General features: G+C 45.5%; 2 protein-coding genes and 1 long non-coding RNA gene across 9 annotated transcripts in view; 1 reads left to right on the top strand and 2 right to left on the bottom strand.

Moving 5' to 3' along the window:
* The window catches only part of unc79 (unc-79 homolog, NALCN channel complex subunit), a 28722-nt gene extending 25650 nt beyond the window's left edge, over positions 1 to 3072 (bottom strand). For all 6 annotated transcript variants that reach the window (XM_040199453.2, XM_040199451.2, XM_040199450.2 and 3 more), the window contains exons 1-2: positions 2917 to 3072; positions 1388 to 1508 (exon numbers count right to left, since the gene is read on the bottom strand). In XM_040199453.2, the coding sequence (XP_040055387.2) occupies positions 1388 to 1508; positions 2917 to 2938 (143 nt within the window). In that variant the 5' untranslated portion in view covers positions 2939 to 3072. The remainder of the gene's footprint in view (positions 1 to 1387; positions 1509 to 2916) is intronic.
* A 799-nt stretch (positions 3073 to 3871) lies between these two features.
* Positions 3872 to 4884, bottom strand: LOC144388433 (uncharacterized). Its single transcript, XR_013452817.1, has 2 exons — positions 4705 to 4884; positions 3872 to 4088 (listed from the first exon to the last, which is right to left on the bottom strand). It is a non-coding gene; the product is annotated as an uncharacterized LOC144388433 (long non-coding RNA).
* A 1184-nt stretch (positions 4885 to 6068) lies between these two features.
* Positions 6069 to 25367, top strand: btbd7 (BTB (POZ) domain containing 7). Of its 2 annotated transcripts, none has more exons than XM_040199564.2 (11): positions 6069 to 6575; positions 11891 to 12107; positions 13798 to 14931; positions 18941 to 19149; positions 19706 to 19781; positions 20172 to 20332; positions 20470 to 20613; positions 21046 to 21235; positions 21361 to 21539; positions 21644 to 22048; positions 22181 to 25367. In XM_040199564.2, the coding sequence occupies exons 2-11, from the start codon at positions 12026 to 12028 to the stop codon at positions 22955 to 22957; spliced, it is 3357 nt and encodes a 1118-aa protein (XP_040055498.1). In that variant the 5' UTR covers positions 6069 to 6575; positions 11891 to 12025; the 3' UTR covers positions 22958 to 25367. The 2 variants fall into 2 exon arrangements, with proteins under 2 accessions (XP_040055498.1, XP_040055500.1); XM_040199566.2 differs by having other exon boundaries at positions 6221 to 6575; positions 21644 to 21709.
* The last annotated feature ends 23 nt before the right edge of the window (positions 25368 to 25390 follow it).

The raw sequence follows: 25390 nt of genomic DNA on the forward strand, positions 1-25390 counted from the left end.
ACAAAGGTCAATGACCGTGTAGCAGTAATCCAAAACACAATCAGAATTGACAGAACTAGAGAATATCATGTCTAAACAATACTAGATATGATGTCTGCACCCTGCAGTCATTCTTCTCAGACAGATGCAGTTTGGCATGAAGTCAGCACAGCTCACTGATGCAGAGAGCTCAATCTGACTTATGTTATGCCTCATCTTATGAGAGGCAAATTTTGATCTCTCCTTTTATCCGTTCTGACCTAAACCTCAAATATAGTTTAGTTCAGTTTAATCAGTAAACACCTCCTTCGGCCATTTCAGTTTTCTCTTTCTAGAAACGTGACACTTTTCACTACTCCCAGCTTCTCCCTGTCTTTCTTTTTCATTTCAATTTCCTCTTTTTTTCATTTCACCGCTGCCTTCAGAGAGGCTGGGATCTTTAATCTGAGTCTCAGAGGCTCCGGTTTTGAAAAATATCATGCAACTATTGACAGCGGCATCACAGCGAGCCATTCCTCTCACATTAGAATGTCGCTGCCCTTCTCGGGACAAAATCGTCACTTGAGTCGACACAGATTTCCCACAGTTTCAGTCCCTAGTTTTTTTTCACCATATGACATAAGAGAGGCCATGTTTAAACAGAACGGTTGTCTGCTGGTGCCGGACAGCCCTTCAGAAAAAGGCTCGGCACCACGAAGCCACGCATCACTTAGCAGAGGAATAATCCTTGTGAGGCTGAGGCACAACGCGTAGAATTGAGGCCGGTTGCCAATCTCAAATAGATTGCCGCCTAAGCTGAAAATAATGATAAAAGTGGGACAAACGACTTCCGCCTGTCGTAATCTCGTCCTTTTTGTAAATTAGCTGAGGCATTTCAACGGCAGTCAGGCAGTAAGATTAAACCAACCTTAAGACACATCAGAATATTTCATCACTGCAGTTTACTTTTCCATGAAGAGAAGCTCCGGCTGGAAACATAGCGACGTGACACATTGTCAAATGAGATGTGTCCAAAATGGCCACCTACTTGACCCGTGTTGGAGGAGGAAATAACATGCTCTTCCTTCCCCTGGCTTCCACAGCACCCAGGGGAGCAGGACGACCCTGCAACTGCTGAGCCTGGAGGAGCTGCCCTCCGACGGCCTCCTTCTGGGAAGGACACATCAGGCCGGCCCGGGGAGCCGTTCATTTAACAGTCTAGCATACCAGTAGATCTGCAGCTGCTTCAAAAACAACACGTTGGAATTCTGCTCCATCTTCTTTTAGCTTTCCGAGCAGCGCCTCCGTTACTTCCTCTAACAACATCACTGTCAACTTGCTGTAACCTAACCTGTCCGATCCAAAGAAGGAAGCTAAATATCACACATTCTTTTACTTCACCTGAGCTTCTGCTGAGCAGGGTACTTACCTGAGCAGAGTTTGGGAAAAGTATTTCAGTGTGTTTGCAATGTCTGTTCCGGAGGGCACAGGGTAAATATTGTGCTGCACGCGGTTGTGATACTCTTGCAAGTATCGTATCTTAGAGGCAACTAGACAAAATAAAGAGCAGAGTGACAATAAAAATCAGCACGGGACTAACATTTGAATTACACAGGTCAGGCACACGGGAGAACATGCATGAGTCTGTTTCTCGGTTAAGATTCATGTCAGCGAGCGGGTGCTGAAAAGGTCCAACTATCAAGTTAAACAAAGAGTCTGCGTTCTCATGGCTCTCTGGCCTGCAGCAGGTGACCTTTTTGCTACAGCGGCGAGGTCACGGGAAACCCTCGAGGACGCAGCAACCCGTTGCTTGCAGAAGCACGCTCATGGACAAAAGGTTGCCGGTTCAAGTCCCAAGACAAGCAGGGAAAATGCAGTCAGCATGAGACACAAGAGAGGGCTTACTCATCTTTTAGCAGATGATACCGAGAGACATTTCAGCAGTGACCCCTCCGCTTTAACCTCGTCCTCGTGGTACTGTTAGAGATATTAGTGTGTTATTTTTGCCCGGTTAAATAAGAGTCCTATGATGTTGGAGTAAGTGATCGCTGACCCATTTTCTGTGACCCTGGGCAGTGGCGTTTAGCTTTCTCCCTGACCTGTAAATAACAGACCTGAAAATAAAAAAAGGAAAGCAGCAGGGCTTTGAAGATGTGCGGTCACAGCCAATGATGCAGAACATACAGTCGTACACCTGCTTCTCTCTTCTGAAATCCAAACATATTGAGGGATATTTTCATGCCAGCGCACAGTACTAATTGTATCTCTTCTTTCTGTTGCCAATATGTTGTTTTCTGTTGTCTTTTTCTGATACCAACCTGAATGACTCTTCCATTTATTTAGCACCAAACAACATCTGACACACAGCTCAAACACAAAGTTTTAGCCCATATTTGATGCCTAGTTTAATACTTAAATTAGGAAGAATCTAATTAAAACTGCAGAGATGGGTCAGGCACGGATCAGAGCGTGGGGTAGAGACTACTTCCCACCTGTTCCGGATTGAGGAGAAAATAAATAACAGCCATCAAGACGGTGTGGTCGAACCACGTTATCGATCAATCTTACAACCACCATATTGTTCAGTGAAGAGCCTGTCAGCTCGACCTTGAGACCAGCACCACGCGCTTCTTCCAGGCACGTCAATCAAAGAAATATAAATATATATACACAATATGACGATGTAGGCATTCGATTGTTCAGCCCTTCACATGCAGAGGGACACACAGCTGCAGCCTGTGTGCGCGGAGCCCCCCCAGCAACACTCCGCAGCGAGAGGACGTGTTGCAACCTGCCATGGCAACCGCGGTTTCATCACCAAGGACAGCTCCCCTCGTTCGCTTCCTCGGTGAAAACAAAAATCACATTTCCAGCGCTACATCTCCCCCCCCCCCCCCCCCCCCCCCCCCCCCCCCCCCCCCACCCGTGACAAGACACACGCATAAACGCCGTACTCACACTGCTCTGCCTTCGTAGACATTTCGCAGACACTTGGGGGAACATAAAATCCAGCCTGTCAATTGTTTTAGTGGTTGAATGGGGTTTTTTTTTTATCCCTTCCGCGGCGTTGTGTTTCCGTCAGTCGTGGAAAAGTGAGCGTGCCCCCCTCGCAGCCCGGGCTGGGCTTGATTGTACCACTCTGCCCGATGCAGTTATACACTGGGGCTTTCTTAAAATGTATTTATCGGTGGTGAGGTTGCTTTTAGCCGAATTAAGACGAAAGACGCAATTTTGTGGGGGCGATTTAAATTTTTTTTAAATGTGTTCTATCGTGGCAGAGAGAAATATGGATATACAGTCGCCACATCATACCTTTCCAAATGGACTGATCCACCTATGACAAATTGTCATTCAAGATTTACTACACCCGTATCCTGTTTGAACTGATTATTAGGAAGGGAAAAACAAGAAGATCCGTCAATTTGCCTAAATAAGCACCTGTAAATGCATATACAATAAATAAACATGTGCAACAGATGGTTTTCACATTGTCATGATCTCGAGCATGAAGTGTCCTGGATGAATATTTATATAGTCACACAGTTTGGTTTTTATGTCCAATTTTTTTTGTGTGTTTGGATTTTTTTTTTTCATTTGGAAAAATATGGGTCCCAATTTTAGTGCCTTAAATGTATTTGTATGTTGTTTGTATCTACAAGTGAACGATGAACCGACTCCAGCCTCTGAACCGTTGACACACCCTTCCCATTATAGTTTGTGCCAAGAATTGTTGGAGTATTTCCATCTCTTCTCAGCTGATTGGGTGCAAGCCCCTGGAATGTGCCCTGTGCTTCTTACCATGTTCAAACTTTATATATTACTATTTTTTCAAACATTACAGTCAATCAGTCAACATATCAGCAGTTATTTAAAAAAACACCAATGTGTTAAATAAAACACACCACAGCAAAAATGATATAATATAGTCTTTATACGGGAAGAGGTTTTACTTTCACAACATTTTGCACATTTGAAAATGCATTCACACAATGCGTGGGTTTCTTCCTTAGTTTTAAAAGAAATCAAGGTTGTGGAGGTGATCGCTGCCGGTAGTCTGGGATGTGATGCATGATCCATCCAGCTGGGGCCAAGAGGGTGACAGCGAAGGCACTTATGGCAAGGAAAGATTGCTGTGACAAAGTCCAAAGGGGGCATAACGATAAATGCATGAGGAAAGATTGTAGGTACACAAAAGGTACGGTACATGTTGAAAAGAGGACAATGAACAACAGACGATCAAAAACTCAATAACTCACATGAAACAGCATTCCCTATTTGTATATTCCTATCATGATATTCCCCTTTGTCCGTCTACACTCTGGTATTCCTAACTTGAGCCAGGATTTATAAAAGCCCCCCGTGTATGTCCCTGAGGACCGATCAACATATTTATAGTGGCATAAACAACCGCTACTACGTTGCAGTTCCATCATAGGCTCCATTTACGGAGGCCAGCGATTCAAACTGACTTGTGGATATCAAATGAATAAAACATCTCTACCACTCTACAGACTGGGGAGGACAGATTGCTTGAATCTCTCGCATTGGGGAAAATAGAGTGAAGTATCACTGATACCGAATTCCCAAGAGTGCTGCACTTTTTGCATGGCAACATGGTCCTTACAATCTGATTAATTGCTTTAAAGCACCCAGTTAGTACAGGTATACATACACATCTAGTCAAACAACCGTGGATGTCTTTCCATTCAACTTCTTCAAGAAAACTACAAATGAAGATATTCTTACCGCTGGTCCAATCTTTTCCTTTGGCGGCTTGCTGCTGATGGTTGACCGGTGGTTTTGGTGAATTACTTTCATCAACGTGGACCAGGTCAGCGTGGGTCTAAGAGGGGAAAGCATCTTTCTGCTCGCAGTGACTTGCCTCTACTAGAAAATGGTTACGTTTCTGGGGAAATTCCTCACCATATTCTGTGAGATGCTAACAGTCACCACTTTCCTCTAATTCCCTGGGAGGAGTTACTCCCAAAGACGCTCATGTAAACATACACAGCAGCAAAAATCAACTCTATGCTTTCCAGTAGGCCTTCTCTATTAGACTAAAATCTTAAAACAAATTGTATTTTGAAGAGGAGTTGTATTAGTCATTACTTATAAAAGAAGTCAACATTTCTGCAACAATCACATTTTAAAGCTAATTTGAATCAAATTCCGGGACCCGCAATTTGAGAAGGATACCTTTTGACATTGGACTATACCGATATTGGACTATTTGTAGTGAAAAATCGCAAAAACTGGTAAAAAAAACGGCCAAGAACTCATTATCAAAATTTCTTGCATATCTTCTTTTCTTGCATGTCAGGTCTGTTCAGTTTTAGTCAACTCTTGCATATGAAGAATTGAAAAATAACAAAACAGCCCAGATATCTCTAAAGGTCCTTTATTATTCTATTCTCTGTAATAACACAATATAAACACAGTGGCACTCAATTATTTGAGTGAGTCATATTTTCTTGACTTTGCCAGGTTAGAATGAACCTACAGTTGTTGCATACAGGAGGAACATTCAGTTGATTTTTTCCCTTGTGAAAAACTGCAAACATGAATGCATAAAGTGTGGAAGGAAAAAAGGAAAATGCTGTCAATATGTATCAAAGACGTGCATTACAAGTGTTGTGTCGCCATCAACTGGGCTCTAAGAGCACTTCAATCAGAGGCCATTAGAATAGATTTAGCATATTAATTGTATAGCAACAAACAGTTTAATATGCTTCGCCCAGCTGCATAATGTAAGTATATATAAAAGTTATGAACAATAATGATTCACTTCGGTACATATTCCAACTAGTTATTTAGCCTTCTTCATCATTTGACCGACAGTGTCATCTATAATGTTGAAGGCATGAAGCCCTCATAGTCCCCACTACCACAAACAAACCGCTAGAGGGCACTAGCAGCTGTATTATTGCACAAACTGCTCAGAGTGCTGATGGGCCTCTTGCCTAGTCGGCGTGGAGCACTGAGAATCCGAAAAACTGGCAAAATGCAAAGAAAAGAAAGAAAGTTTATTTCACTTTCAAACTAAAGGGGAAACATAGGCGCAGACACGTTAACATTATCTTAGTGTGAACAGTATTTTTGCGATTTTTCACCAGCCCTTTGTTGGAATGAGGTTCCAAAAAAGAATACCGAACGTGTGACCAAAACAGGATATTTCATCGTAGAAATGAAAATGTATAATTTTCCGTTTGTCTTAATTTGAAAGTCACAAACGGAAGCGAAGGGTGTCAATGTGGCTAGTTTTAGACGGCTATCGTCGGGATAGGCCATAACAACCACCCAACACGGCGTCGTGCTACTAAGGGGAAACACCGAACCAAACCGATAATAAAACGCTGTTGCTTTAGTTTATAGCCAGGATAGATGCTGAAAATCCGCCGGGAAGTCGATTCGAGTCATATTCGCGATCAAATGTGAACGTTGACGTCGAGCCGTGCGTAATGAGCAGAGTTAGAAAAAAGAAGGTGTTGAGCTGCATTTTTTTTTCTTCTTCTCCTCTCCCTCTCTCCCCCTGCCAGGGACAACTTGGGTTTGGAGTACTGTCCAAACTACGGGGTGATACGAAACGATACAGCGTCCACGAAGCTCTCCACTTTTCGGTAAATATATCTGAGCTCTTTCTTCTCCCAACAGTTGCTTTTAGCACCAGCCTGCTCTCGGTGTCCGAGGGGTAACGTTAAAGTCAAAGCGACACCGCGGACATAACGTTAGCTAACCTTAGCCTTCGAGGATATGCTACTAATTACAGGGCTGTGGTGAATAAGGACTCCCCTCGCTAAATATGTCGACATTACTTCCCATTTTTATCAGCTGATAGAAACAACTCTCTTCTTTCTTTCTTTTTTTAATTCTTGCTCTTACGGGCACTTTTAACCCTTCCGCTGAGCAGCGATAGCCACCAATAGCTCAAAGAGCAACAATAGCTCCGCGTTAACGTACGGCTAACAAAGCCATCAGAAATGATCGCATTCTTTATACACTGTATACACATGTGGGTGGGGGGGGTCTTTCGTTTTGGGGCGTTGATATCGATGGTAAAAGTTGGGGATGAATGTGCATTTTAACTTTGAGGAATCGACCTACACGTTGCTGTTCATCGCCTCTGTGTTAGATAACGGTATTTGAGGTAGTTTGTGTCAAGGCAGCGTATTACATTATACAGTGTAAGTTAAATCCAAGGGGATACCTGTGGATAAGTGCCTATTGGTGTCCCAGTCATGTAATGCTTTCCAGCACTCTAATGATAATCCAGTATTATTGACAGATACCTCGTTTATTTTGCACCAAAGATTGTGTGTGTTCCCCTAACATTGTGTCACAATGCACATGTGATAATCCTGTGGTAATCTCAAATAAATACTGTTGAGACACAGCATTGCGTACAGCCGAAAGACGACCCCGGTGTATCTTTCTGTCTTTTCATTGGTAAAGGTAAATCCTCTGCGCTCGGGTCTGTTTCTTCACCAGGTTAAGTATTTGTGTGAGTGCTCCGAGGCAATAATAACATGTAATTATTGGAGTTACACGCTCAGAAGTCCTTAACTGCCACGAAAGGCCGTGATCTTGCATGTACTTGCCACAGAGTTTGTGAACGAGCCGGACTTTGGCCTCCATGTTGTTTACCCGGACTTGTTGGGTTGAGAACTCAATGAGGATCATTGACGACTCACTCCAAATGAGCACTTATTGTTTCCTGGGCTGCCGTTCATTGGCTGGAGGATGACTGCCGTGTTTGTATAGTCATTGCACACTTAACATTTATTTTATTGTAAAGTTGGCCCCGTTCAGTTGTTTCGCAGGCCGACGGAGAGCGTGTTATTCATCTTGTTGGTACCCTCATGTTTTCGCCCAAAGGTGAAGAACAAAATAACATGTTGATAAAATCTCTAGCCTCAAGAGCAAAAACAAATCTAATCAACATATTCTGCAAAACGTTAAATAAGCAGCACTAGGGTCCATATTGTTGCTTGACGGGCTAATCCAGATGCAGCCCACTATGAGTCATCATTGTGACGACCTTTTGTGTACTTTATCTGTCGGTGTTCTGCTGTTTCCAGCCTTTTCTGAGTCCTGAAGTTTCGCGCAGCTCTCCTGGCAGTCTGTAATAACTCCGATGGCGTGATTAACTGCTACGGGGAATAACCCGATAGACCCGTGTAGAAACACTACAGAGGTGAGCAAGCAGTCTTCTCTGCCACACCATTTGTCTCTCTCGGCTATCGTTTCAGACGAAATGTGCAATGATTGTTATTTAAAGGGAGCAATTTATTCTGTGGTCCATATTCCATTTGCTTATCTCGCTGTAAGATGCACGCAGGCACATCAATACTGTAGAGGTCACTCCGTGAGAACGTTCTGGTTACAGCTCGGCGCCGCATTGCTTATTATGTTCCTTCCTGAGCCCCTCTGATAGTATCAAATATCGAAAGAATCGGTCTAAACGGTCTATAATTACTGTCTGAAGCTGTACTTCTGTCCAGCTTAGTTAGCGAAGCACTATCTCCAATTCTCCACACAGCCTCTGTGTACCCTTGTTTTATCCGTATAATCTTATTAAAGACCAAATTACGAAGAGATTAGTCTACATACCTGGATTGTATTCTCTTATTAGTTGGACGAGGCCTGCATCTTCCTTTTCCGTTCCCTATCTACGCTTCTTCTGGGGGGTCAGCGTGAGAGGACTTTGTAAGATGATAACACGCCAATAAACAATAGAACAATACGAATTCCATGTTAGAGAAATTATATTTTAGAGCTGTTGGTGAGAGCTTTGACACATTTAGAGAACTTTGCAGCTACCGAGTAATTCTAGACAGGGAGGTGTTTTGGCGGAGGTGGGGGGGGGGGGGGGGGGGGTGCTTTTGAGTAGTTCTACAGTTGCTGCTCTTTCATTCAGGACAGACTGCGATACTGGCACAGGGATTGCTCCTCTTCAAAGGATTAGGGCCTTTGTCATAGGGAGCCTAACAAAGATTACTGTCAAAAGGTGGTGATTTCATCATTTCATTCACAGCCTTCCCAGTGGGGCCAATGGAGAGCACAGTGTGCCACTCCAACAAGGCTGTGTAAGTCTTTGGATTCAAACTCATAAAAATGACCACGGGCGGGAAATATACATTTCTCAATCATCTGCCTCACTTCCCAAGTAATTCTTTACATCACTTTTAATATTTGAAGTCATGTCACGCCAGCCTAGCTTCATTACATCTGATACTTTTAGTCAAAAATGTTTTCTCTGTGTGTTTCTTTAACAGAGATTTGGTTAAGTGGTTGAGTTGGAAAAACCTGCATGGAATTAATAAAAACACACACGGGAAATTTGGCCTGTTGGACAGCAAAGGAGATCCACATGGCTACCACTTTTTTCTAGCCGTGATGAGGACATCAACATAAATGATTGATAAGGTGCCTCGACTGTCATTTGAATAATAGATCGGTCCTGTTCTCGTGCCAAGCAGCTTTGTATGGTAATGTTCTGTGGGAGGTTGCGGTTCCGTCTTTTTTTACTCTGCAAGTGGCTGATTTAGATCAAATAAAATGATCCAAGCCACTGAGGCCAGGTAAGCAGCAGTTGGAAAGTGCGCATGTCTCTGTGTGTGCAGCGAGGGATGTGTGGGGGCAGGGAGTGTCTCCTGTCACCTCTCATTAGGGACATATAGTCCAGACTGCCCCCCCCCCCCCCTCCCCCTCCCTCACATCCCCGCCTCCCCCTGCTTCCGTCTGTGCCACTGCCCTCCTCTGCTCCCACTCTGAAACACAACACGCTGTTTAGGTTGGAACCACTGGAAAGGGTCTCGATAAAATAGCCGTCCTAAAAGTCTCTTTCAGAAACTCCCCACTTGGAGATTTGGTTCACTCGTTTGAACGAGTGAATCTGCCCAGCTGGGAGTCCGTGTGCGGCTCAGTTGGCTTGTCGGTTGCTTCGTTTTATTCTGCTTCGGCTCTGTTTCTTTTGATGACCCCACCCCCTTTTTTTATAAACAAGGCGGTATGTATCTCAAGGGCTGCCTCCTCTCCTCCATATTCAAATTCCATTTCTAATTTTGTCCAAATGAATTCCGGAGCTTTTTAAAGCAGTCTAATGAAATACAGATCAACCAACATTTTTATTGGAGTGCTCCAGTGTGACTGCTGGGTGACTCTCTCTCTCTCTCTCTCTGTCTCTGTGTGTGTGTGTGTGTGTGTGTGTGTGTGTGTGGAGTAACAGGCTGTGGTTTTCCATTGAACCCTTGGGAGGCTGCAGAGTGCGGCTCTAAAGTGGCAGACGCAATGATTTATCGGTATAGTTGGCAGGAAAAACTAGCAGGCTGAAATAAAACAGATCTCCTATCACACCATAGCTCTCCGTTAAGTCTCATTTAAATATAGAAGGTGTATGTGTGTGTATATGCATATGACTTTACATATTAAGTTGTTTTAAATACAAGAGCAATGTGAACTAGATAGTCAAGTCACTTAATAAGGATTATAAAAGGGCATATTTCTGAAAAGTTAACCATAATATAAGTGCCATAGAAAGTTGAGAATCTGTCACTCGGTTTTTGGAAAATGATAAATATTTTTGATCAAATGTAATGCTGGTAGAAACGTAACTATTGATCCAATGGTTAGGGTCTGCCACATGAATGAGGGGCCCTGTTAGATAGTAGCCAGAATAAGCTGAGGGAAAATAGCTGTATGCAGCTGTCTGTTCACCTGCCAAACAGCGTATTCTTTCTTAAAATCATGGTTATTTTAACGCACCACATAAATAAACGAAAACCTAAATAATCAAATAATTGGTCCTCTCCAATTGGAATCCCATTAGGGCTTACTTATTATATCAACAATGGCTCTGTTGTGTCCCAGTAAGCCATGACAATGTGACGATAAGCCGGCGCGCATTACACCAGGACCTTGAAAGGCAAGTAGAATCCAGCCACCTTTCTTCTTATTTTTTTACATTTAAGCTTTTCTTAGTGTAAACTGTAAAAATGTGCTCTGTTGAGAAAGACAAAATAGCCAGACAGCAATGTCTGTTTTTGACTTGATTGATCGAGTATTTTGTCCTGTCGATGAAAAAGGGAAGCATATCAAATCCAATATGTTACATCCTACAAGCTGCCCTGGTAATTGGGTGGGAATCTAGAGCACTATGCATTATTATTCACCCATTCACACCCACTCATACAGTGATTGCAGGAGCTGTCATGCAAGGTGGCACCTGCCCATTGGGAGTCTTAACTAACCAGTCAGAACCATTAGCACAGCAGGCGGGAGCAATTCAGGATCAAGTGTCTTGCTGTTTGGGTGTAATTGATTTAACTTTGTTCAATGAGTTGTCACTAACACTATACTCAGCAATGATGTCTACACACTGAACTGTAAATACGTTCACATGATTCAAAACTACTAAAATGGACCACATGGACGGAGGCCGAGTGAGGTGCACCCTCCGCTCAATATCACTGTCCATCTGCATTGGATTTGTCGTCTGGCTGTTGGGCAGAGTTTCCTGAGGGCCGAGCAGAGGAAGTCTCTGTTTACTCAAGTCACGGATAAAGATGACCGATTGAAGCCTGGACACACTGTCTTCAGATGAAGAATGCTGCTCTCAAAAAGAGCCGCCTCATCACAATTTGAGCCATTTCAGGCCTAACAAATTGCAATGTCATCTATGAATCTTGATTGCACTCAAACCAATGTGGCTGAAAAAGTGTAATAGATCGTAATAGATGCCCCTCTGTTCTGCCTCCTCAACATTTGCCGCCCCTGGCCATTCTTTATCTTTAAGTCCAAACAGTCCAAACTCATCAGGTCAGAATCCCTGTGAGATGTTAGTCAGAAACATTGACAAAAAAAAGCCTTCACTCTTTCACCTAAACGTCTGTCTAACTGTTCTTACCACCCTCTTTTTATTTGTCCCTCCCTCTAGGTATGGCAGCCTGGGCCCGGGGCTCTGACGATCCGCGCCTGAACCACTGCTGACCATTTGAGAGAAACGCGTTGTCTGAGCAGAATGACTCAGCAGGAGGGGGGACCCCCGAATAGCAAGTGAAGAGAAGTGAGGATGGGTGCTAATGGATCCAGCTATCCACACTCATGCTCCCCACGCATAGGGGGGAATGCGCAGGCACAGCAGACTTTTATAGGTAAGCATTTTGTCTGTGGTTTAATTGGGTTGCACAGCCTGATTGATGAGTCTGCCTCTCAGTCAGTAAGTGGTAAGATATATCTCTTAGGTGGACTGTTTAGTGGAAAGACGTGATTTTTACATTATCATCTCAATTGTATTAAAGGAAGTATTAGAATCGTACTGCTGCGCTTGCTTTTGCACTGTGCACATGCGACAGACCCAATGTGGGACTTGCATGGCGAAACTCTAGATTGCATAAACTTGTTTTCATGACAACTGATGTTGCAAGAGGTAGATGTATTTTTGCACAAGGCTCTTGAACTGACTTACGCAGCTGATCAAAATACATTCAAAAACAATGCACCTACTTTTCCCTTGTGTTATGAGAGGTAGATATGCAAAGAAAGGTGTGCCCAATGTAGGCAGTTGACCACAATCACATGACGGTCTCTGCTGTCTGAGTTTAAAAGTATCTTCCACCACAAAAAAAGAAGTTCTTCCCTCGCAGTCTTTCTCCTCTTCTCCTAGCGTTTCTTCTCTGTTGTTACTCGGTGCTTAGCGTGTGATTTGATCATTAAACGTTGGACTGGATGGGAGCCAGTCTGCTGTCACCCTTTTTCTCCCTGTGCCTTAGGCTGCATGTTAGACTGTCACTGTTCTGCTGAATGACATGGCAGCTACAGCTTGAGACCCTTTTGCTTTTCTTACAAGTTCAACAGCGAGGATGTCATCTGTCGTCTTCGTCATACTACAGTTAGCTTATTTCTGTCTGCTTTTACATGTAGGTTGTATTGTTTAAATGTGTGTGTTTCTTGTGTGCACACAGGTGTACGAGTTCACCCCGTATTGCTTGTATTAGTTGATTTAGATAAGTTGTGAGGAATCACTGTTTCGTGACGCATGTTCGGAGACTCGGTTGATCAACTGTCTGGCTTATGGTGCTTAAGTCTTTCGATGCAGCCGTAGCAAGGTGTTTGGGGAACTGCTTTTATCTCACTTTCAAAATGACTGGCTGGAGTTTTTTGGAGAATTCCCTTGAAGTGAAAGTATTGTTTAGGGGGACCAATAGTTTGCGTAGTCCATGAACCACATTAGGTTTGCTCTGAGCTCGGTAGTCGTTGGTTGAGCTGTACTTGGCCACGGGTGATTCAGTATATGATTACTATTTGGGTAACACTGATGGAGGCTGAGAGAAGGGCACGGAGAGATGATCTTCTTCGTCTGACTTCCGAGTCCTGTCTCTCAAGCCAACCATGACTGCTATTTAATTTCATTGATTGAGCCAAAGGATGCAAAATGACCCAATTTTATTGAGATGTGAAGCAGGTCAAAGCCCTCAAAGAACCAATTGGTTCTTAGTCCGGGATGAACTATAAATTGACAAGATAAAGGTTTTCTGTTTGTTTGTTTTTCTGCTGTTGAACTGGATCCAAACGCTTTGCTAGCTCGGTTACAGGTGGTGTCTATTTTGCTTGACGGAGCTGCCCACACCACAGGGGCCCTAGAGACGGATTACGTTTCCAGCTTTCTGTCCCCAAGAGGGAATTGGTGTTGGAGTTATACAGTATACGGGGGAGGAAAATTTTGAGGAAATATTTAGAAAAACTGTCATATGGATTTTTTTTTAATGAAAGGAGGCATCTTACTTTGTATGTGTTGCACATTTATACTGTTTGAAAAACCAACATTTTGTGTGTTTCTTGCAGGAACCTCGTCCTACTCTCAGCAGGGCTATGGCTGGGAGTCCAAGCTATACAGTCTGGAGCACGGACATGAGCGGCCCACAGACAGGAAGAAGAAGAGCCTCGGTCTGGCCACCCTCAAACGGAGGTTCATCAAAAGGAGGAAGTCCAGCCGCTCAGCGGATCATGCGCGGCAGATGCGGGAGCTTCTGTCCGGTTGGGACGTCCGTGACACAAACGCCCTGGTGGAGGAATACGAGGGCACAGCAGCCCTCAAGGAGCTGAGCTTCCAGGCGAGCCTTGCTCGCGCCGAGGCCCCCAGCTTGCAGCGGAATCTGGCTGCCCTCTACCAGCACAAGTACTGCACCGACGTGGACCTCATCTTCCAAGGTACTTGCTTCCCGGCCCACCGGGCCATCCTGGCGGCCCGCTGCCCCTTCTTCAAGACTCTGCTGTCGTCGTCCCCCGGCTACGGAGCGGAGGTCCTCATGGACATCGAGACGGCCGGCATCGATGTGCCCATGTTCTCCGCCCTTCTCCACTACCTGTACACCGGGGAGTTTGGGGTGGGCGGGGCAGAGGACACGAGGCTGCAAAACGTGGATGTACTGGTGCAACTCAGTGAGGAGTTCGGGACACCCAACTCCCTGGAGGCGGACATGAAGGGCCTGTTTGACTACATGTGTTACTATGACGCTCTGCTCAGCTTCTCCGCGGACTCTGAGATGATAGAGAGCTGTAACGAGCGAGGCGCTGTGGCCGCGGCGCCAACAGCAGGCTCCGGATGCCCCGGGACCCCGGACGAGGACCTTCGGGCTCACAAAGCTATCCTCTCGGCGCGATCTCCCTTCTTTCGTAACCTTTTGCAGAGGCGCATCCGCACAGGAGAGGAAATGACAGAGCGCACGTTGCAGACGCCGACCCGCATAGTGCTGGACGAGTCCATCATCCCGCGGAAATATGTGCAGGTTATCCTCCACTGCATGTACACGGACGCGGTGGAGCTCGGCCTGGTGCTGCGGGGCAGCCCCTCTGCGGGCAGCCTCGGCGAGGTGCAAGCCCTGGTGTCCGGGGGCCGCGGAGCGAGCACGCGCACCGAGGAGGCCATGGAGCTGTACCACATTGCTCTATTCTTGGAGTTCAGCATGCTTGCGCAGGGTGAGTCATAATTAAATTTACGTTGCACACAAGTAAAAAGTACCTAACGAGATGAAGAAAAAGCCATGTTGTCCATACTTCGTGGTGGGAAAATGACCTTAAATTTACACCAAGAGATATTATCAGATTGACTTTTAACGATAAATGTCATGATATTTTTATGTCATTGTCATGATATCGGTGCATGCATTTCCTCTTTCATATGTTTGTCCTGAGATATATATATATACATACACCAGTTCAGGATAACACACAAGTACTAGATCGTTGCTTACACTTGTGTTGTGTTAAATTGCTCAGCTTTTTTGAGCAGTCCGAGTCTGACACACAATTATTGTGATTTCTTAATGTGTAGCACTGACTAAATGAGTCTGTTTTGTCGAGTTAGCAGCTTGCACAAATGGTCTTTTAAACTGCAAGTCTTTACCTTGAATTTAAAGGTTAATTTGTCAGTCCACTAATTGTTATGTGTCGTTCTCTCTGGACAAAGTAATAGGAGTCGGATTTTGTTACCGTTGGCTGGGTTCTTTTTGTAAATGATTGCCTCGAATGACTCAGGCGTCTCTCTCTCCATGAATTCACATAATGTGTATCCAACCCTCACCGAATTAATATTCCGCCCTTTACTTTTAAAACGATACTCTGCATATGTCAGATGGCATATGTGCAGTATCGCTGTGCAGACCAGGCTAATGTCAAACAGCCCGGCTGACTTTGATGAGTGTTGGAGCTTCGGCTGCCGGTGACAGATTGATGTAAGGTGACGGATTTGTCTCTGTCACATGGAGCAGACAACTTACTGTCAGATCCAGACGGCGCCTCAGAACCGCCGTGGACACGTTGTCTCTGGTCATCTGCTTTGTCACCAGTCCATCTTGACTCTGATTACTTTCAGAAGGACCCCCAGTAACATGGCAAAGGTTAAAGTCCCTCTCACCTCTTCGCGAGTGGCACGCCGGAGCGCCGTGTAGTTTCTACCCCACCCAACGACGCTCCTCTAAAATCAGGATAACCGTTGAAAAATGCAATGCGTCTTTTTGCCAGCGCTTTGACTCAACGCGATTACCATATCCAATAACGATCTTATCACTGCGATGGCAATTAGTTTGTCAAATACTGAAAGGGTGACGCGTTAGCAATTAAGGATTCGTCCATCCCCTCTGCCCCATGCTGTGTAAGGCAATTCAAATACTAATGTGTTCAATTTAAAATGACATGTTACAGTACTATTCAACACTCCAAGGGGTTCATATAGAAAGTTTTTGTAGAAGCTGAAGTCCCACGGCTGACAGCAATGGGTTTGAGGTTGAACGTCCATGTAGCATGTAGCGTCCATGCATCTCTTTAGACCAAAAATTTGTCTAAATTTTTTCTTTTTTTTTTTACGACCTCTACAGTGATCTCAATAGCACTTTACACTAACAGCATACACCCAGCTGGCTAGACACCACCTCCCACCCTCAAGCGCTAGTGTGGCTCTCAGGGTCACACTGGCAGCTTAAGCCGATGAGCAGCCAAATAGTGTCATCCCCACACGCCATCACCTCCTCTTCTTTCCCATCCCCCCTCTCAGCAAGCCCCTGCTCGATGGTATTTTTATCCCCTCTCCTCCGTCTCCCACAGTGTTGCACCGCTTTAATCAGCTCCCATGAAACCACAATGAGGAATGGTGGGAATGGTTTAGATTGACCCGGAGTAATTGGTGATTTATTTGATAAGTAATCTTTGTCTTTTTTTTTTTTTTTTTTTTTTTAAACCTTCATTACCCTTTTGGAAATCTGCATTTCATTTCATTCATTCCTTTTTTAACATTCAATTAAAAATACATCCTACACATGCCACGTATGAAATGCAAGATGCTGGTCCACCCCACCACGGTGGCTGCCATGTCTCGCCATGAGGCAGCAGAGAGGCATAGTGTCAGGGTTTTCATTCCTCTCATCTCTCACACGGCCGTGCCCTTGCGTGCCCCCCCTCGAACTGCTCCTGTCGATCTGTGTGAAGCCTCGGCCCGTGGAGGTTTCTGTGGAGCGGTTGATCTCACCGTCATTCTTCCTGATTAATTCTCGAGATGTGTATCCCTTTACGACTCCATCTCGCTCAAATAGCAACCATATTAAAAGCCTTATTAATTTTCCAATTGCACCGCAGAGATTACAGCCAGTTGGTGTGGTTTCGGCTTGTGCACTGTGCTACATCCTCTCTCTCTCCCCATGAGCACGGACTGACTCTTTCGAGGCCCCAGCTCGTGTTTGATTTACATCCACCGGCGGCATGTTTACAGGCCATTAAGTGGCTTTGGAGACAGTGCGCTCCATAAATAAGAAGGTCCAAACAATAACCGTAACCTCCGTAGTTGGTGTAGTGTAAAGCTGTCTGTCGCTGCTCCTGCTGTTGTGTTTATATTATTACCAGTCGACTAGGCTCCAGTGAATGTGGCGTACCCCCCCCCCCCCCCCCCCCCCCCCACTGGAGAGAAGGGGAGGCTGGTTGATGGCTATAATGCTGATTCTAATCTCTATCTCATAATAAAATGCTGCATTTTAGAATGCTGGCTGTCGCTGTGAATGCTAATGGGCTAACACAGAGCCGTTTGCTTTCCCGGGCCACTAGTCCCAAGAGGGGAATTGTCTGCTTTTTGTGCGAGGTCGTGTGTGTGTGTGTGTCTGTTTTTTCACAGTAGGCAAAGATGCTAAGGTGAAAGATTGACGTGAGGCAAAGCTCTTTCTCGGAGGCAGACGGGACGAGCACGAGTGGTGTAGACAAAGGCACAGATGTTTCTGAATCCATTCCCTCTTCCAGTCTGTTTATAGCAGATGAAAAAAAGAAGCCAAAGTGCCCGACTCCACATTTCAACTTCATCTGTCACTTTAACGATGCAGGAGTTCCTCCCTTGGCTTTCAAACACTGCGGGTGTCTTCTTTGCATTTCGCCAACTTGCCATTACAAATTAAAGACGCCCAAAAGGGGAAGTGCATCATAAGCCTGTGCATCCATGCATGTATGTGCACGTGCAGGATTGCTTACATGTGTTTATGTGTTCATCTATGTCAAAAATGTGCAAGTTGTGCTTGGACGATATGAAGCCTCCGATTCAAGCATAGCCAGAGCCATCACTCTCGAATCTGCTGTCCAGTTTCCCAGAGTGTTGAAAGTAGTGGTCTGGGGGCGCAAAGGCAGCTTAGATGCTCTACTTCAAGATAAGGGAAACGTTTCCCAGTGGAGCCCAAATATGAGCTGATAGACACGAGCCTGGAACGAGGAAGTTGGCAATCTTGTTGGACAGTTGACCGCAGCTCTAACTGGACGTCAGTCCAGTCAAAGGCTGGAAAACGAGGCGTGTTGGGTTATTGGTAGCTCGACCTAGCGAATCCTATATTAATCTAAGTGGATGATAGGGGTTTTTATTCTTCCTTAAATGGATCCATCCTTAATATTAAGTGCAAGTTGGAGTGCAGAGTGTGAATTTTCAAACGGTAGCTCTTTTTTCCAAATGGCCAGAGCATCAGGTACATAATTCCCAAAGCCTTTTTTGGCTTCTTAATGCATTTTTGCGCACACACACACACACACACACACACACACGTGTGTGTAGACCATTGCAAAGTGTGTGTGTGCGTGCGTGTCCACTGGCATCCCATTTCCTCAGGCTGCTGTGTTTACTTATCACGGTTAAGAGGAGGCAGCTTGAGACTGAAACACATCAAGGTATCAAAGGCATTTATGTGGGTTGGTGTGTTACAGAGTTAAACCGCTGCCTGCTGTTCTGGTATGTGCTCTGATTTAGGAAACGCAGCAAGGAGGATGTGGGGGCTAGGAAAGGGAGACTCCCTGGGTCAATGAATGCAAGTCAAAACTGCTGATGGTCTGGCAGCGGCTGCAGAATTACCACTTATATTCCAATCAATTTTCAGTTAAATCCTTCTCTATTGTATATTCCTTTTTACTTTTGCATATTGCGGATTTTAACATTCTTAAATTGCTCATTCATCTTATTTGCTCTCCCCAGGCTGTGAGGACATTGTTGTGGAAAGCCTGTCTCTGGACTCGCTCGTGCCCATCCTGAAGTGGAGCTCGCAGCCGTATGGCTCCAAGTGGGTCCACAGGCAGGCCATGCACTTCCTCTGTGAGGAATTCAGTCAGGTCGTCACTTCAGACGTTCTCTATGAGCTTAGCAAGGAGCACCTTCTCTGCGCGATCCAGTCCGACTACCTACAGGTAAGGACAGGGAGCAACGCTTCATCTGTCAATTCTGGCACCTTTTAATGATGTCTCACCGTTTGGAGGTCCTTGTCCTTGTGTTTTCCTTGTGTGAAGTTTCATTAATTGGGAGCCTGACATGTTCAGTGACTACAGCTTAGGAAAATAGAATAAACACACACAATCTGTGTCACACACACACACACACACACACACACACTCGGATGACACTCGTTGTCTACAGATATGAGTAACACAGTTCCCTGAAGGAAAATGCCTTTGCACCAAGAACCTAATCAAAGCTGAGCGGTCATTCGTACTGCCCGGCTACTCGGGCATCGGACCAGATTGTTGAGATGTCAAAATCCAACTACACAAACAAACCAACCAATGCCGGAGCTTCGGTGGGAAACCGCCTGAACATATTGGATTTTCACCTCATCGTCATTTAACAGCTTCCCAGTTTTGTTCTCAACAATATCTGACTATCTCCAAATAATAATTGTCTGTCTTTCTTTCTCCTTGTCCTATATCTATCTCTTTCTCTCTCTGTGTGCTCTCGTCTCATTTGCAGGCGAGTGAACAGGACATTCTCAAGTATGTTGTTAAGTGGGGCGAGCAGCAGCTTATTAAGAGGATGGCAGACAGGGGTAAGATAATACACTCTTTAATTACCCTCTGAGCTGCCCCCCTAATGGCTCTCAGGAAATTACCCACTTACCAAAGCCTGCAAATATACTTAAAAGCATTATTGAAAGGCACCAAACTTTATAAAAAAAGTGGACAAATAGTGATTGCTCATGTCATTGTGTGCTGTGACCTATTAAGCAAATGTCCTCTGTAGGATTGCTCTCGGGAAGCTGAATGACACAGGAAGCAATGCAAAATGTATCCATAATTTGTTAAATGGAACTTTCCCGAAAAATTGCCCGCGGGTTGACTTAAGAGCATTAAACGCCTAATCATAGTTGCATAAATGGTCACGGTTGTATGCATTACATTAAAGCTGCTGATGACTGTTCCTGTCCTCATTTACCCAGAGCCAAACCTTCTGAGCGGCACAGCCCACAGCGTAAACAAGAGGGGAGTAAAAAGGAGGGACCTGGATGTGGAGGAGTTGAAGGAGATCCTGTCCGCCCTCTTGCCCTTTATCCGAACTGAGCACATCTTGCCTCCCAACAGTGACGTCCTCGCTGACGCGGTCAGTAATGCTTGTCTACCTTCTTCTCAGCTAGTATGAATGTGTGTGTGTGTGTGTGTGTGTGCGCATGTGCGTCTCAGTCCTTTTGACCTTCAGAAACTAAACATCGATCCACCTTCTTCGACCCCTGTCCACAGCTTAAAAGAGGTTTGATAAGCACCCCTCCCTCAGACATGCTGCCCTCAGCTGAGGGGGGGAAGGCCAATGTCTGGTTACGGCAGAAGAATGCTGGCATCTATGTGCGTCCCCGCCTCTTCTCTCCTTATGTGGAGGAGGCAAAGGTAAGGCTCATTTCCTACTGATTAATTCAGGCTACGCAGGAAGCAGTGGATTATTTGTGCCCTTTTTTGCAAACATCAAAGAGTGGGGGCTCCTGTGAAGAGGGGAAATGTGTGGACCAGTTCATAGCTTAGAGGTGAAAGAAATCTTCCATGCACAGTTTTTGCTTTGCATTCTCCCCATTTTGATAGCTCTATCACAAGACTGAAATCCATTTTATGTCTATTAGAACACTTTTCTAATAACCTAAATGGCTTCCCACAGCCATGAATATGTATGAACACTTCCTCCACAGAGAGAGTCCTTATTAAATGAAGTGTCAATCAAATTGAACTAGTTAGCAAACCCTCTTAACGTCCTTGAGTTGCACATATGAGTTTTCTCTCTTAGAAGATGTGCTCTAACTTGCCCTCTCTCCTCTACCTGCCCCTTAGTCGGTGCTTGATGAAATGATGGTGGAGCAGACAGATCTGGTGCGTTTGCGATTAGTGCGCATGTCCAACGTCCCGGACACACTCTATATGGTCAACAATGCAGTTCCTCAGTGCTGTCACATGATCAACCATCAGCAGATGGCAAGCAACTCAACCGCAGCTCCATCTGTTGTGGCCAATGAAATTCCAGGTAAAAAAATATTTTGAGAAATGACCAAATCGTAACAGAAACTCTAGTGCTCTCATCATCAAATATATCCGAACCAAGTGAAAAACTCTTTTAACGTATGTGCTTGTATCGGGTGCATCCTTCAGTGCCAAAGCTGTCCGTGGTAAAGGAGATGATCCGGAGGCTGCAAGAATTGAGACACACAGAGCAGGTCCAGAGAGCCTATGCCCTCAACTGTGGTGAAGGCGCCACCGTCAGCTATGAGCTGCAGCTGCGGGTGCTGAGGGAGTTTGGTCTGGCGGACGGAGCCACTGAGCTGCTGCAGGTGAGTACCTTGAGCAACCCAATGCAGATCAAAAAAGAAAAATAATAATCTTTGGCCGCACCATAGATTTCTTTAATGTGTATATATATTTTTTGTATTTCCAGAACCCGTACAAGTTCTTCCCAGATGAGCGTTTCGGAGACGAGAGTCCAATCCTGGCTCTGCGCCAGGTGGGTCGGTGTCGGGTAAACAGCAGCCCAGCCATGGATAGCATGTTCACAGAGCTAGAAGGGGTAGTTGGCTTTCACCCTCCCCTACCTCCTCCACCTCCCCCATACCACCCACCTGCCACACCCAGCCATGCTCAGCTCAAAGGGGCCTGGCGTCCTCGTGTGCCCATGCCGACCCCTACCCGTTCCTTCTCCTACCCTTGCAACCGCTCCCTGATCCAGCGCCATGCGGCCGCTAAGCATGGCAGCTCAGACTACTCCTCTGTGCCCAGGCCCCAGCCCCCAGACTGCACCAACCCTCAGGCTATGGGCAGAGCTTTGCTTTCTGACCAGCAAGCGGTGAGTGAGTGCGTGTGTGTGTGTCTGTGTGTCAATTCCTAGAGACCTTGGTGGTATGTTTTTGTTCATCCAAATGTAGATCATTATATTGTCAGGTAACGTCACATATTTGTGTCTTTCTTTCCAATACAGATGAGCATGGAGCCTGTTATGAGGGAGTTCATGCCTGACATTGCATTGGGTGTCTCTGTCATGTCCCTGCGGGAGCAGCACATGGCAGAGTTGGACAGGGAAAGCCCTCATGGCCCGATGGGTCCCTCTGGGCACCATCTGCCTCATGGGCCCTGCCCGTCTGCACGCCACAGCCACGGCCACGGCCCTGGGCATGGGCACTCGTGCAAGAGACACGCTCCAGAACCCAAGCTGGAGGCTCAAGCCGAATTCCCTGACCTCTATGACTTCTCCTGTCGACCTGCAACGCCGACCTCCACTCATCCTCTGCCCTCCTTTGCAGGACCAGACCTCTATAGCCACAGCTGCACTCCCCCCAGCTCTTATCCACCCCCCTACATTTCTGAATCTCAGCCCCATGGCCGCCCGCAGGGACGGACCGCCCCAGACCCATTACGTCTGGACGTCCTTAGTATGACCTCTCAGAGGCACGATGGAGTCATCGCCAGCCCTTCTGGAGCCCAACCTAGGATGGGACACATCCCGAGGGGGCGATCAAATGAGACAGACTTGACTCACGGCTTGGGACATTTACGGCCTCCCAGTGGGAGCATGGACAGCTATGAGGAGAGGCACACGGGACCGAGAGATGCCCCGGAGGAAATGGTTCTAGCTGGAGAATCTCTGGGCCCGGGGTCCCTCCAGCAGCCTCACAGGAACAGTGTCAGCGAGGAGATCGCCAGAGACCGCAGGTCACCCAGCAAGCCGGACTACCCTTATAAGAAATCTGCACTTTAACCCCATTTGATGCCCAGGGGTTGAGTTACAAAAAGGGAAAGCATGATGAGTGGCAAAGCACTAAATGTGTGAGTGTGCGTGTGCGTGTCTGTTTGAGAGGAGCAAGGTGACAGGGGCGGTCGATGATTGCTATTTATTATTTCTGACCTTTTTGTCCTACCTCTATCACGCTGTGCTATCCATCACACAGTCAGAGTATGGAACGAGTAAGAGCTGGGTGTTAGTGCTTGATCTCTGCCATCCTGTGTACTCCTGCTGGGGCAGAAGATGACTCTGGCTCTACCAGGACACATTCCAACGAAAGATGTGTCCTGCACGGGGAGGTCACAATACTATATGTAGCTAAGTTATGAACTTAAAAAAAAGCTTACATTTTCTCTGTTGTCTCTCCATAGTTTTAGGCATAGAATGGGGAGATGCTGAGAAAGGGGTCTCGATTTACACAAGAAAGCAGTGGTACACCGTCTGGGACCCAGAGTATTGTGATAGAATCATATGTAAATACATCTGACTGTATTCTTTTCCTTCCATTGTTTTTCTTTCCACTTGTTTCTGTAGCATGCCTATAGCAACCCACTTGACTAGTTCCCCCCCGGCCTCCCACCTGGTTCTGCAGTGCCGATAAGTTGAGGGGCCGACGCTTGTTCACACGTAGCAGGAATTGGATCTGACAGGAAGTAGGTCATCAGAGTTCGTCATTCTCCTGTTTCCCCGGTCTGATAATTGTGTCGGGGTTTACCGTTTCTATGAGTGTGTCACTTGGAAGCGGACGCCTGGTACTTTCAGAGGGCTGGGGGAGGCAGGAAGGAGCACGAGCGAGCCTCATTACTGAAATACAGTGAAAAAAATATAGGGGTGCCATGGCAACTAACGTAGAAGTGATCGTAAGGAGTACTGGGGGCGGGGGGGGGGGGGGGTTGGGTTTTCAGCTTAAACCGGAGGACGTGAATCTGCGAGGACGCATTTGATACACGCGGTTTTCGAGACAACCTCAGTACTGTGGGGCCATTTTTAGTCAGGTTTGTTTGTACGTATCAGAGGATCCGATGATTTAACCCGATACTTTGCCAGTGTTATGATCAGTGCGCCAGAGCCTCTGTTTAATCCAATAGCATCAAGTAATCAAATCTAAAGCCTTAATCAGTACTCTGAGTATTCAGTTCTAGCTACCGTTGTTCTACTAAGTATGATGTCATATCGCTACCCCTGTTTATTGCTTTTTGGACTGTTCTGTTCACTATGGACACATTAACCCCCCCCTACCCAAACGCTAACATGTTTATACATCAGGCCTCCATCACGCAAGATTGTGGACCTGCATAGTCAGCGTTTATACTAAGAAATATACTGTTAAAGACCCACGGCAGCTGTAGCTCCAGAACCATGCAAGTACACACATAAAGGCCTGTTACAGCCAGCAGCTGGCGTTTACCCTCACGCACCAGTATCACTGCACTGTAGGAGCCACCGGTGTGTTAGCTGAAGGGAAACGGAACAAATTAATAATCATTGTATTGAAGAAAGGTTGACGATAGCAGTCTCAAATCTCCCATGAAATTGTATATAATGAATTGAGCTTTGTTATGATTTCATTTTTATCACATTTTAGTGGTTGTTGAAGGTTTGAGTTTTTACTGTAGTGGACAACACTGTGTACTTTGTCATGAAATCTTACCAAGAATGTGTGGTATAAAACAAAGATGGTGTCTCAATCTATTTCTTTCCTCAGTGTTGCGCATTAGGACAGTCGGTTCCGTGTTGTAGGTGGTGTGGATTACAATGTTTGTAGAGATGTTTCTTTTCCTTCCCATTCTTTACTTTCAAAGTAACGTGCACATGTAGAGGATCTGAAGGTTTTATTCACTCTGCTTGGCGGTGAGGAAGTTGCCAAGCAAAAAAAATATATATTTTTTTCCATCAAGGTTGCTTCATGGGGAAAAAATGCTAAACTCCAGATTCCTCCCCATGTTCATGTTGGTTAGTTGTTTAATTTTCCGGGACAATGTTCCATTGAATAAAAGTCCTTGTTTTGCTCTTTGCTGTGGAGAAGTCAGTGCCTTCCCCCGCCTGCGGCTGGGCTTTTATTAGAGAAGTGACTTTGATGTTCTATGCAAGCTCCTTTCTACCAGCTTACCAGCCTGCATCAAATAGTCCTTTGAAATCTCGTGTAGCTCATTTTGTGTACATAGTGTTTATTTAGCAACTTTTGGAATTGAACCATCTGAACTGTATGATTGGTTGTATTGGATTTTAACAGGTACTTTGTACGGCATCATAGAAAACCTGTTTGTAGATTGATATTAAGTTGCATTTAGGTTCACTGAGTCTATTTTTCTACTGTCGCCTCAAAAGGTGCATAACAGTGGTCAACTTGGGCATCCTCAAAATAAACTGGTTTGATATTATGGAATTAATTTGATCTCGATTCGGTTG

Source organism: Gasterosteus aculeatus, chromosome 15 (genome assembly GCF_964276395.1).
Source record: "Gasterosteus aculeatus chromosome 15, fGasAcu3.hap1.1, whole genome shotgun sequence".
Classification (NCBI taxonomy): Eukaryota; Metazoa; Chordata; class Actinopteri; order Perciformes; family Gasterosteidae; genus Gasterosteus; species Gasterosteus aculeatus.